At 43.7% G+C, this 13,477-nt stretch overlaps 1 protein-coding gene across 6 annotated transcripts in view; it reads right to left on the bottom strand.

Annotated features, from left to right (window-relative positions):
* Positions 1-13,477, bottom strand: part of RALGAPA2 (Ral GTPase activating protein catalytic subunit alpha 2) — a 281,664-nt gene that overhangs the window by 189,956 nt on the left and 78,231 nt on the right. For all 6 annotated transcript variants that reach the window (XM_082431631.1, XM_082431628.1, XM_082431630.1 and 3 more), the window contains exons 11-14: positions 11,705-11,872; positions 10,571-10,708; positions 7,099-7,247; positions 2,815-2,926 (exon numbers count right to left, since the gene is read on the bottom strand). In XM_082431631.1, coding sequence (XP_082287757.1) covers positions 2,815-2,926; positions 7,099-7,247; positions 10,571-10,708; positions 11,705-11,872 — 567 coding nt within the window. The remainder of the gene's footprint in view (positions 1-2,814; positions 2,927-7,098; positions 7,248-10,570; positions 10,709-11,704; positions 11,873-13,477) is intronic.

The following is a 13,477-nucleotide window of genomic DNA, read 5'->3' as shown; positions in this document are numbered from 1 at the left end:
GAAGTCCAAGTTTCCTGATATACTCCCGAGCTTCAAGCAGGAGGCACAGTTAGCACTGATGGAAGTATGTAAAGCATCATTATGGCAATCAGCATTACTTGGTAAGTATTTAAAACTAAGTAAAACTCAACTATCATTTCAAGAAAATTCGCCAACCCAACTTATCTACTGACAGAGAAAAAACTAAACGCTAAAGGAAAAATTAGAAAAAGATAAAAGGATAATGGCAACTTAAAATTCCCCGTCCCCTTTAATAGTCTCCTTATTCAAAATTTTAAAAATCAACTATCTGGCAATTGTAGACAGGCTGCATGACCACACAAATAATGATCAGACAGCACATTTTAATTGCAGGATGGGACTAAGATGGGGCCGCTTGACTGCCTGGCAGATCTGCCCTGACCTTTCACATTTCCCTCCTCCTGGGGTCTCACAAAAGGACTTGGGAGGTCAACAGATGATCATAAATCCCAGGTACATCCTCTCTGATTCTTCCAACAACCCTGGAAGGTAGGAAGGGGCCCTTTCCTGATTGTGGCAGATTAGGGACAAGACTCAGAAAGATGAAGTGATTTGCTCAAGGCCACACAAGCCAGGAAGTACCAGAGCTGGGGTCAGAACCCAGAATCTGTCTAAGTCTAAAAAGCACATCTTCTCTCTGCTACTTTATGGTTAGCTCTTAATTAATATAAGCATTCCTCTGGATGCACTGAACCACTGCCAAAATAATAACAACAACGACATCAAAATCATTAATAATCATGGACTCAAAACTAATCTTCGAGTAAGATCTGACAAGACTTCTCCATTAATGAGGAGGATTCTGCCCCCCTCCCCAAACCAAAACCAAACAAACAAAAACCACAACTCCACGATACACTCTTGCTTAGTTTAGGGACAAGTTCTCACTCTAATTCCAAGACCCACGATAGATGTGGGATTAGACAACTGGTGAGGAGCGGGGCCCAGGCACCCGCCGGCCTAAGCCCGGCCCCCGTCCATGTCACATGGCAGCTCCAGTCCCATCAAGAAGGGGAGGTCAGGAAGGTCGAACAGTGAGATGCTCCAGAGTCAGAGCAAGGTGAGCAGAGGGTCTGTCTGTCCAGGTGGACCGCAGGGCAGGTGGCTAGTGCCACCCTACAGGCAAGAGCACAGCAAAGCTGGACACACAGAAGGGTGTGCAGACCACTTCACCCATCCAGTGAAGGCAAGGTAATCAGACTAAAGGTGATTATACCATGAGGAGTTAACTGAGTTCATGCCAATTACTTCTGCAGCCTTTCATACGTTTCTCATCAGGTCAAGTTCAGTCATAGTAAACTGTTCAAAATTAATATGAACAGCTGGGTTCTCTTGTGTTACAAAGGGAATATTTGGCTTTACTTAGAGTACTAATTTCTCTTTTTTGCCACTTTCACCTACAGATCCTACCTGTATTCTGGATATGCTCTTAACACATAACCTCCAAAGCCACCTTCCAGTCCCCGAGGAGGGCAGCCACTGCTCTCCCTGCAGTGTCACTCCCAGCTCATGGTCCACCCTCGTTCTCCTGCTGGATTACTCGAAGTCAGGCCCATCCACTGGACCACGGCCTTTATTGGATAGAACGTCACATTCTTCCAGAGTCCTTTCACACTGTTCTCTTTCAGAAATATTTCATAACTACTATGCATTCCATAAATACTAGTGATTCCAGAAAAGAGCAATGCTGCAACAGGCTGCCGCCCTCAGGACCCTTTCAACTTCTTTCCAGGCCATCAGTTCATCACCTGCCTTCTCCTCTCTGCCCCTCAGGGTGACGTCAGAGACTCCTGTGCTGGACCCTTCTCGCCATGAGATGCAGGAACCGCAGCCATCTCCTTGGCTCTCCGCTCCCACTGGAGGCCAACCCGGCTCCTCACCTGGTCCAGGACTTCACCTCCGAGGTTCTCTCTGCCCCAGACGATGCTACTCTCCCTCCCTGGATCATCCCCACTGGTGAGCGAGCATACTTTACCTCCACCTTCCTGAAACCCTGCTCCCCACACCCCCGCTGGCTCCAGCTCACCCCTTCCTCCCCCCTCCCTTCCACACCATTCCCTCTGCAAAGCCATGACTCTAGCTGGGACCTCCACTGCCCAGCTCTCACTTTCTCCTCCATGCACTCCAGGTGGGCCTCATTCCCCTAGAACATTCTAAGCCACCAATATCTTGGCAAAGCCAACGGTCGACTGGCCGTCTCCTCTTACTCAACACTGCTCTCAGGGCATCCAGGACACATGCGCCCCTAGTTACCCTCCCAGCTCACTGGCCACCATTCCTCAGCATCTCTGGCTGGCCCTCTCCTCTACCATCGGCAGATGGCCCTCTTCTCTCTGATACGCTCTCCCTCCCCAGGTGATCCCACCCAGCCCTGTGGCTTTAAACACAATCGCTCAGCACATCAATGGCCCTCACACGTTTACCTCTAGTCCGAACCTCTCCCATCCTATTCCTATTCCCATGCTCTGTCCATCCTTCACCTCTTCAAATCTACCTGGTCCGACACCAAGGGCATCAGCTCTTGTCATCTTCCTAATTTCCAGCAACCTTAAGCAAATCAAAAGAGGAAGTAGATGGCAGAAAGGTGGGAAGGCCTAAAAGAAGACCAGCACTAATTGTAAAGACAAGATTACAGCCTTCAAGACAAAGCTAAGAAGGAAATTTTCTAATTAAATTTCTAGAAATTTAAAGTTAGTCTAATTTTACTCTTGAAATTCTCAGTGATTAAAACTAATTTGCTGTAAAATCCAATTCATTTCTTGCATTTGCAGTGTTTTAATAAAAAAGACTTACCCTAAACAGTAACCCTGCCAAGCTCTGGGCAAACAAGTCCTTTATCTGTTTATCCTTTGGCTTCTGCATGACAGCTTCTGTTATCCTGAGTAGTATTTGCAACATCTGTTCCCTGGGCCACCCAAAATAAAAGCTCATATTATTAATCACATCTCCAAAGCACTTACATTTATAGGTACAAGAAATTCTCTTAAGGATTCAGCAAAATTGATAATCACATATCATTCAGAAGTATCTGAATGCCCATTACATAATGAATACCATACTTATGAAAATAAGCTAGCTTATGTTACCACAGTTCTAAAAATACGCTTCCTGTGCCCACATCAGTAGACAGGACAACCCAGGTTTCACCCCAGCTTGACCCCTCCCTTGTAAAAATGGAGACGACGCATTTTCTCCACCTGTGTCAGCACCTACGGCACGTGGGGAGAGCTGTGCCTACTGAACTTACGCAGCACTCTCAAACTTTCACATCCATTATTTTACTTAAACTGAGCGGCCTCCCGATCTCTCTGTGTGACAGTAAACAACATGGACTTTCTGGTTCTCGTCCTGGGGAGATCTGCCGTCAGCAGTGGCGGGTAGCCGCGCTCCACAGTACTCCCATAGGTAGGAGGGCTGGGAAAGGTCACCACTGGACGCTTAGGGTACGGAGCTTTGTGCCTGGAAGATCCCGACTCTGCAAACAGGGCACCCCTCGGAACCGCGGTCACAACGTCTCCATCACAGCACTCCTCGGACCGTGTTTTTTTTTTTTTTGGCTGTGTTGGGTCTTCGTTACTGCGCGCGGGCTATCTCTAGTTGCGGCGAGCAGGGGCTACTCTTCGTTGCAGTGCGCGGGCTTCTCATTGCGGTGGCTTCTCTTGTTGCAGAGCACAGGTCTAGGCGCACGGGCTTCAGTAGCTGTGGCACGTGGGCTCAGTAGCTGTGGTGCATGGGCTTAGCTGCTCCGCGGCATGTGGGATCTTGCTGGACCAGGGCTCGAACCCGTGTCCCCTGCATTGGCAGGCGGATTCTTAACCACTGCGCCACCAGGGAAGTCCCGGAGACAGCGTTTTATGTAAAAAGTCTTTAAAGAGTATGAAACACTAGAGACACAAAATAGCGCCACTAATTGTGATGATGATGGTAAGTTCTCTAGCACAGCCAAAGGACATTCTTCTCTCTCAGCACTGAGTTGCATTCTTCATATCTTCCCCCAGATGCCATGGAAACGGAGAACACATTATCTTCTGTTAATGGAGGGAAATCACCCCGGTCCCTTTAACTACTTCTTTGAGGTCTTGAGCACAAACCGTTCGTTCATCTCTGTAACCTTCTCCTCGGCCTGGCTCTTCAGTGATAAAACCAAGAAGTGGACAAAGTAATCTGGTCCAGGTCGGATAATGAGATCTCAAGTCATGGTTCCTTTATACTTTTCTTACATTTATGAGAACAATGTTTTCTCTTAACACGATGCTGGATCTCATTAAACTTCTCCAGGGTCTCCTGCCCTCCTCGTGGCTGACCCTGTCTGACTTCCGTCCCGGTTTCTGCGGGTGCCTGTTCCCACTGTGCTCTGCTCTGCCTGCCCGCCCGGGCCCCTGCCCACGGACCCTGCAGGCTCAGGACTAGAGCTGTGCGGCCAGAGGATCGGGGCATGCAGGCCTGGAGCAGCCGGCGACTTTGAGGAGGATGAGGGCAGAAATGGCCCAGGGCTGCGACAGCCTGTGCTCACCTCGGCCAGCGTCCCCTGGGCCCTGTCACAGGGGGAGGGGAGGGCTGCACCCAGGGTCGCCTCTGCTGCGCACGTTGTGTGATGCTCAAGACAAGGAAAAACAGCCCCTTCCACACCCATCGTGCGAACATGAGAACAAGAAACGTAGTAACTTTCAAATAAAACCTCAGTCACAGGAACTGTTATCAAAAATGCAGACCTGACGGAGGCAAAGACCGACACAGACACAGGGCAGATTTAACTTCTGAACCTAAGAAAGCTTGGGAACCACAACATTCCCACATGGAATCTTCTGGAAGAGAATGGGGGTGGAAAACTACCTCCAGTTTGGAAAAATCTTTGCTAACAGTTCTGACCTCCACTTTCCTTTGTGTTTTGTGAAACATTACCTCTGGTCACTCCTCTCAAAGGGGACCTGCCCGAAGAGCGAGCCCAGGACGGCCCACGTGTGCTGCCCGAGTGGCGGAGGAGCGGCTCTTGCCGCCTCTTTGTTCTCTACTTTGCCCCCATCTCCTTGGACACCTACTCACTAACACCGGCTATCCCCTCTTTGGGGGCCACTACTCGGCACCTGCCGGGCTACAGCCTGGTCTCGGCCACCGTCATCCACCGCCACAGAGTCTGCGCTCCAGGCACTGTCTCTCTCCACGCGGCAGCCAGAGATCTTTTGGAAACATAAATCAGGTCGTGTCACACTCTCGCGCACAAGCAGAGGTAGCGGGGACCTTCCTGCAGCCCGCGGGGCCCTGTGCCCCCTGGCCTGGGGTCCCCCCCACTGCACTGGCCGCCGTCTCATCCTGCCCGGAACCCACCAGCTAATGACCTGCAGTTCCTCCTCATGGGGATGCTCTTCCCTCCGGGCTCCGCTCAGAGAGGCCTTCCCACCCTCCACACTGCACCCCCCCCAACCAGCTCCACGGTTCTTAGCGCTGAACCCCACCTGACCCCACTTCTGTGTTCATCACGTCTCTCAGGCCTATGAGGACGGACGCCTCGGGAGGGCAGGGACCCTGTCTGTCTAGTTCACCCTCTATCCTCACAGTAGAAGCTCCCTAGTTATTTACCAGATGAAAGAAGGGAGGGAGGGAGGGAGGGAATTCACTGATCATCTGGTACTTCAATACACAGGAAAATCTGCTAGGGAAATAGATCACATCCTTGGTCTATGCTCTACTGACTTTATTTATTTTTTTTTTTTGGTGAGTATTTTCATCTATTCCTATATTTTGATTTTTTATAGTTTTACCTGGAAATCTCTGAATTATTAAAGAAACAGAGAAGCATTGTTTAATTTTATTTCCTAGAATTTTCACCCCCAAAAAGATTATCAAAAATATCAAAATATTACTGATACACTGGTATACAGAATTCATAGAGTTTTCAAAGGAAAAAAAAAAGCATCAAAAACACTTGATACAACTGGTATGAGGAGCAGATATTTCAGTTGAAAGCTTCCAGCATTTCTCATTTCTTTCAACATTACTGACCTAGCTTTTAACTTTGTTTAAATTGCCTTGTTCATCCCTGTGATGTTCTAGCAACAGCTTCTCGGAAAACAGTGCTAAGTTTAAAAGTCTGGGAAAGATGACACCGGAAGGTACAGCTTCAAATGATCATTTTGACATCTGTGGTTCCTGTATTTGTGAACCTTCTGCCCGCCGGCTTCCTCTGGGCCCAGGCCCCCTCATCTGAGAAAGAAAAGGGCTGGACGCAAGGCCCTGGAGGCCCCGCCGGCTCAGTCCCACCTCACCCCCATGGCTCCCTGAGCGCCGGCTCCAGCCTCCAGAGCACAGGTCTGGGAACGGGGACCCCGAGCATTTCCGGGGGGCAGGTGCCACCAGCCTGGGTAGGAGGGTGCTGACCACTGCCAGGCAGGTAGGGAGGGTGCTGCCTGGGCGGGAGGAACCTGCAAGGACCGGACTGGAGAAGCAGAAGGGAGAGGCTGCCCCCCACCCCCCAAACCTTAGGAGCTGGAGGGATGTGCAGACACTCATCACGGGAAACTCTAATGCACTGCTTACCTCTGGGACATTATAAACACAAAGACACCAAACAAAAACGAAGGACCAGGAGGAAAACACTTCACGTAAGTGTATTTTAATGACGCCACTATATTTTTCACTGCACTCTGACAATTTATCACTTAAAATAATTGTTTTTCTAAAATGAATTTAAAACTTCAAGTTCAAAACCATCAAATCAGTTAAAAGTATTCTGGAGCAATTAACCAACCCTCCTGGGATTATGAAGAAGGATATTATAAAACGTCAGTTACTGCTTTTCCACAAACTGTTTGATGACGGTTTAAAATGGAAAAATCTACTATTAAGTAATATGACTACTTACTCTTAATTTGAGAACTTTTTTTAAAACCAATAATGAAAATAAATGAACTATCAAAGTACTGGATACTTACCTTCATAATTCTGTTACAAAAGACTGATTATCATCTCATCGTTCACTTTGTAAAGCTATTTAATAAACGGAGGCTTTAGTATTTTAATTATTACATTGAAAACAGAAACATCTGTTTTACAACGTTAATTAATTGAAAATATACTCACCATGTCTTTTTATTCATTGTAAGCTCCATTATCATGCGCCTAAAAATAATCAGAACAGCTTTACATGCATCAACTTGCTCCTTCAAGAGCATGGGAACTTCCACACACGGTTCCAGCAAAAAGACGTTTGCAGCGTTTGTCAAAAATACCTGAGAACCAACAAATTTTACATGAGAAAATATAATTAAACAGATAAACCTGAACAAATTTTGTTTAAAGGGAATGATATTAATTTCACCTTTGAGCTATTTCAATAAGACAAGTGGTACCAACACATACTCAAATTTATTCTAGTTCATCCCTTAGAATTACTTAAATACGGATCCTTGAAAGACCTTTTCTAGAAAAATAATTGCTATTACATATTAATATTGCAGATTTGGAAATTTATGAATCAGAAAGACTTCTGAAGATTTCTTTTTGACACCCCCTCAAAAATTTTTTTAAAAAGATAAGACAGGATCATTGCCTGTGGGTGAGGAACCTTGCGGGGCCGGCAGAGACGGTAGGGGCCCTGGGTCAGACAGCGGCTGGAAAGAACGACCTGGCTCTTGTTGAGTCCCCAGCTTCGCTGACATGAAGGCCTTGCTGACAGGAGGCAGCCAGTACCACCCAAACGGCAGCCAGCAAAGGGGCAAAGGCGCGTGGTCAACACTGCACACCTTCCAGCAGCATGGGCTTTCAATATGAGAAATACAATATGCAGCAGAATACAAAACCTAAGGAAATTCTTAGGATAAAAACTGAGATTTTGAACAAAATTTAGAAAGTACGCCAACTGCTCTACACTCTGCCTTTAGGATACAAGTCCCCTGTCCTGTACCATCGATAGAGAATTGTGAGGAGCACGGATCCAGGCTACCCTGTAGGGAGTTACTGCCCGGGGGCACTGCTGCAGCATAACAACGTGTCATCATTTACAGAGAGTCAGTACATTCTGAGCTGTCAACCAGGTGACAAGGATGGAGCTTCTCCACCTTCTAGACCTACTACAGTCCCTCTTAGTTGTCCTCTCCATTCAACAGCACAGACATCAATGATCTGGGAACAAACAGAGCTGGCTCACTTGTGGACGAAATCCATTAACACAGCATCTCAAAACAGATGCACAAACTGACCAGAGGAACTGAAATGAGCACACTCAAAAGTCAAGTGGGCGAACTAAAATGCTGACAGCCTCTGAGATCATTTTATGCAAGATTAAAAACGTATCGTGTCCCAATTTTCTAGGAAGAATCACAAAATCAGCACTATAATAGTTGATAACAGATGATAACAGCACTTGTGAAGATTTACTAAGCTTCGAGTAAGAAAAATGAAAATAAAGAACCTTTTGACTAGAGAACTATAGCTTTAGTGACTATGTCTTTTAAAGAAGTATGCCATAGATGATGTACTACAATACAGATCCTTTTTAATTCAATGTACTTGGCTCCCTGATTTAATTTTAAACCTTTGCATACTCCAAAGTAAAAGTGAGGAGCCTTCATATATTATATTTCTTTCATTTTACTTTCAAAACAACATCAAAAATGCTGACTTCATGACTATTTATTACCATGTTAGTATCAGTTAGGATAAAAATAAATCAACAAAATGAGTATGTCCAAATTATACTTGTCAGAAGCAACTATAAAACAGTACTATCTTATCAAACCTCCACTTGGCCACATTTTCCTCATTAACCAAATCAAGGACCAAGGTACTCGATAAAATGAGAACAAAAACAGCTATCTAAATCCAAACTAAATATTTTTTAAAACTGTAGAGCTATAATCAAGTAGAAATTTTTTTTCTTGGCTCAGCCAAGGGGATGTAAGTTCTCCTTCTAGAGAATAAATAACTCACCTGAACTCAGGGAAATAACAGGCACCTGCAACCCCCACTGGCCGACTACGGGATGCTCTGCGGGGAGGGGGCGGGGCGGGGACTCCTGCAACCATTGCTCTGGTGGGCGCACAGGTGACATTTAGGAGCTGCGCCAAAGTTCTCTGAAGCTATTCAAGTAAAATCATCTTGATTTTTTTTAAGCTAAAATTATTTGCTGATTTTCAAATTATTTGCTGATTTTCAATGAAAAATGAGAAAATTAATTACAGTATATTAAACTGCCAATTAACTTGAAAACAAAAAGGATCCCATGATAAGGAATCCTCTCAAGAGACAGATGACAGAAACATGGCATCACTGAAAACTGGGTACCATGCCTTCCTGCCCCAGACACTACGCCCAGCCTCTGTGTGGGAAGCCTAACTGGACACAGATGAACGTGGATATGGATATGGGGAGGAGGGTGGAGTGCCAGGGATCAGGGGAAAGAGAGGGACCCTGTGTTTTCACGTATACTTCTAACAACCTTCAAACTGGGTGCAACCCAAGAGGTAATCTCCCAATCTTCATTTTTGAGATAAAATCCTGAGATCTGGGGAGACTGAGTGATAAGCCAAAGATGCTCTTTCCAATGTTCCCAAATGGTATTGGCTCTAGTTCATATATTCATTCTGATAAATATCTAAAAATTACTGCATTAATCATCATTCTTCATAAACACAGGCAATTTTTAAGAGGAATATTACTTGTAAGATTATATAATCACCAAGTTTGTCTTACAAATTAGAATCCAGGTAACTCACTACCCATATGTGTTCAGAATGTGGCACATATATAAAATGGAATATTACTCAGCCATAAAAAGAAAAGAAATTGAGTTATTTGTAGTAAGGTGGATGGACCTAGAGTCTGTCATACAGAGTGAAGTCAGTCAGAAAGAGAAAAACAAATATCGTATGCTAACACATATATATGGAATCCAAAAAAAAAAAAATGGTTCTTAAGAACCTAGGGGCAGGACAGGAATAAAGATGCAGACGTAGAGAATGGACTTGAGGACACGGGGAGTGGGAAGGGTAAGCTGGGACAAAGTGAGAGAGTGGCATGGACATATATACACTACCAAATGTAAAATAGATAGCTAGTGGGAAGCAGCCACATAGCACAGGGAGATCAGCTGGGTGCTTTGTGACCACCTAGAGGGGTGGGCTAGGGAGGGTGGGAGGAAGACGCAAGACAGAGGAGATATGGGGATATATGTATATGTATAGCTGATTCACTTTGTTATAAAGCAGAAACTAACACACCATTGTAAAGTAATTATACTCCAATAAAGATGTTTAAAAAATAAATAAATAAATAAAAAGAAGATACTTTTAAGGTTGAAATCTCAGTCATATATTCACTGTATAACAATCCCTCTCAAAAAACTGCAACCAGTTTAGATGTCTTCTCTGACTAAAAAAAATCTTTATAAATTGAAGGTGGGGAAGCAGAAAGAAAATTTAGCATGAGAATTTAAGGGCTGTTTACTGATGGATGGCTAAAAACATCACCATACTTTATATGATGTTACCCCCAATAAACAAAATGTTCAAGCTGACTCCATCCGGGAGCCTTCCCATCTGTGGCCGGCGCATACCTGCAGCATAGCCTGGGCCCCAGCCTTCACGTTCTTATTCTCCTCTTCGGTCACACACCCTCTGCTCACAGCACTCGTGAAGGAATACGTTCGTCCCCAACTGGAAGATCGCTTGTGACCAGAACTTTCAGATGAGGTCTTTAGAAAATAACAATCAGTCAGCAGAGTGGGGAGAAGCACATGTTGTATATTTAGTTCCTTACGCTCACCAGAATTCATGAGATTACAGGTTCCAGAAGGCAAGTCTCTTTTCTGTTGTGTTCACCATTCTACCTCCATCACCTAAAATGGTGCTTAGCACTTAGTATGTGCTGAAGAAATAGATAACATTTGTCCAATGGCCCAGTGAACATGACTGTTGATTTGTTTTGACCTCATGACTAGTTATTAAGATGACTTCACCAATATTGAAAAATCAAATTAGGGAATTAATATAGATATTTAAAAGTGATATACCTTTGGTTACAAGTATTTTTTAATGTTTGGTGTTAATTGCCATGACAAACACCCACTTTTAGAAATAATTCTCAGACTAGATGTCAAAATAGCATGCCAGAAATATAAATACGACCTAAGTTTTTTTTGCGCATCAAGTAGAGGCCCACTCGCACCTGTGGCTTTATCTAACATGGAATGAAAGGTCCATCCTGATAGCACCCCTCTCTGAGAACAGCACCAGCCCTGAAGCGAGGCTCGCAGTGGAGATTAATATTGTGTGTCACATTGGACTGTTGCTGGTATGGCTACTGTACAAGGAAATTCTGCCAAAACATTCTAAATTTAGTTAAGTGAATATTACTTATTTAAGCATATCAATGATATGGCAGTGACATTTTTAGTCTCATCAGAGATGTGCAAAGTATATTGGCTTATTCAAAGACTCTTATGCAGTAGTGAATAAAGAAGCTGCCACGCACACGTGGCCAAGCCTGAGCTTAGGATGTGGCAGAGGACCTTGAACAGCGAACAGAAGCAGCCCCCCTGAGGCAGGCGCTCATGGAACTCAGCAACCCGAGAGCATCAGAGCTGACAACAAAGAGGTGGCCTGACTGCGACCCTTGACTGAGCAGAATACTTTGCTTTATATTTTAATATAGATGCTCCCAACTCAAACAATAAGTGATAAAATATTACCTGCTTGTTATCAGTCTCTGAAAATCCTGATTTTTCAGCATCTTCTTGGGCAACTTCTTTTATGTCTGGTTCCTCCATGAACACAGGTTTGTCCTGGAGGATCCACTTTCTGTACACTTGAACTACTTTTCTGGTTACAGCTATGTCACAGGAAGGCAGCAAAAATGCCTAAAATGATAAGAGAAACTCCCTTTAACACAAGCTCAGGTCACCAAAGAGCCCAACAGACATTTTCAACGCCCATCACCAATCTCAGACTTTCCTTTGAAACACAGACTACACAGGGCCACATGTTTCTGTGCACACCAAACTTACCTGAGGAAAAAAGACAATTGTGTTTACGGCAGTTGCTTCAATTGGGCCAATTGTGTAACTGGGCCAGAAAACAAAATGCAATTTTTTTTCCACAAAATAACCAAAATGCATACCTATAGAGATATATTAATTGGCTGTATGAACAATAATAACTGTACAACTGAGAACTTTTCCCAACAAATGAGAAATAGATGATGAGATGGTAGAGATCATAGTACAGCCAGTTGTCACGTCTCTTCCCAAGTTCACATTCAGTGATGCTGTGTTGGTAACTTGAATTGGCCATAGTGGGAGTAGTGACAACACAGAAGTTGGCAAATGTTACCAACCAGGGCTTTTGTTTTCTTTCTTTTGTCTTTTTTGCCTTTTCCTTTCCTTTCCTTTCTCTTTCTTCCTTTCCCTTCCTTCTTTCTTTCCTCCTCCTTCCCTCCCTTCCTTTCTTGAGAGTCAGTTGTCTAACTGGCCAGTTGTAGCATTATGCATACTTATGTGAACTTTTTAACATTAAAGAATCCCCTTACACATCTGCACACAGAATTTTTGTTTAAGGTGATCAGAATCCAAACGTAGACAACTATGTAACCCAAATTCAATATTACCTTCCTCCCAGAAAGCAAATATAAATCCCCTCTGGAGGAAAATAAAATCATAGTAAAACCAAAATTATTTACACAGTCTGATTAATATGATATACAGCATATTAATAAAAAAATTAGAAATGTGAGAAAAGAAGTCAACATTAATAAAATCACATTAAAAATAGATAATAATTTAAACATATAAGAGATCTAGGTAAAGTATCAGAAAAAGATGTATATGAAATTGAAAAATAAAATAACCAAAATTAAAAGCCCAGTGTAAATGGCTGACAATAGGATGGATGTAGCTGAAGAGTAAACTGGAAAAAAAATCCGATGAAAATATACAGAATGAAGCACAGAGAGACAAAGGATGGCTCCATCAGAAGAGAGGTGAGAGAGAATGCAATGCAAAGGTTATCTTTTCCATGGCTGGAGATGCAGAAGGAAAGAATGAGTCAAAAGCAGCAGAAACAATATCTGAAGATAGAATGGCTGAGAATTTTACCCAAAATGATAAAACACATCAAGCCACAGATTCAAGAATCACAAAGAAACACAAGCAGGATACATTCAAAGCATATTACACTAAGACTGCTGAAAACCAAAGACAATCTGAAAATCTTAAAAGGAGCCAGGGTGGAAAAAGACACATTTCTTCCAAAGGAATAACCACATGACTTAGCATAACTTCTCAAAGAAACAATGAAAGCCAAAAACCAATGGAACAAAATATTCAATGTGCAGAAAGAAAGCAGCTGCCAAAGTAGAATCTGACATCCATAAAGAAATATTTCAAAAATAAAAGCAAAACAGACATTTTCAGATAAGAAAATGAGAAAATTTTTACCAAGAGACCTAATCTAAGGGAAATACTAAA

Source organism: Balaenoptera physalus (assembly GCF_965194825.1).
Source record: "Balaenoptera physalus genome assembly, chromosome: 16".
In the NCBI taxonomy this organism is placed as follows: domain Eukaryota; kingdom Metazoa; phylum Chordata; class Mammalia; order Artiodactyla; family Balaenopteridae; genus Balaenoptera; species Balaenoptera physalus.
This window is presented reverse-complemented; position numbering and strand designations above follow the sequence as displayed.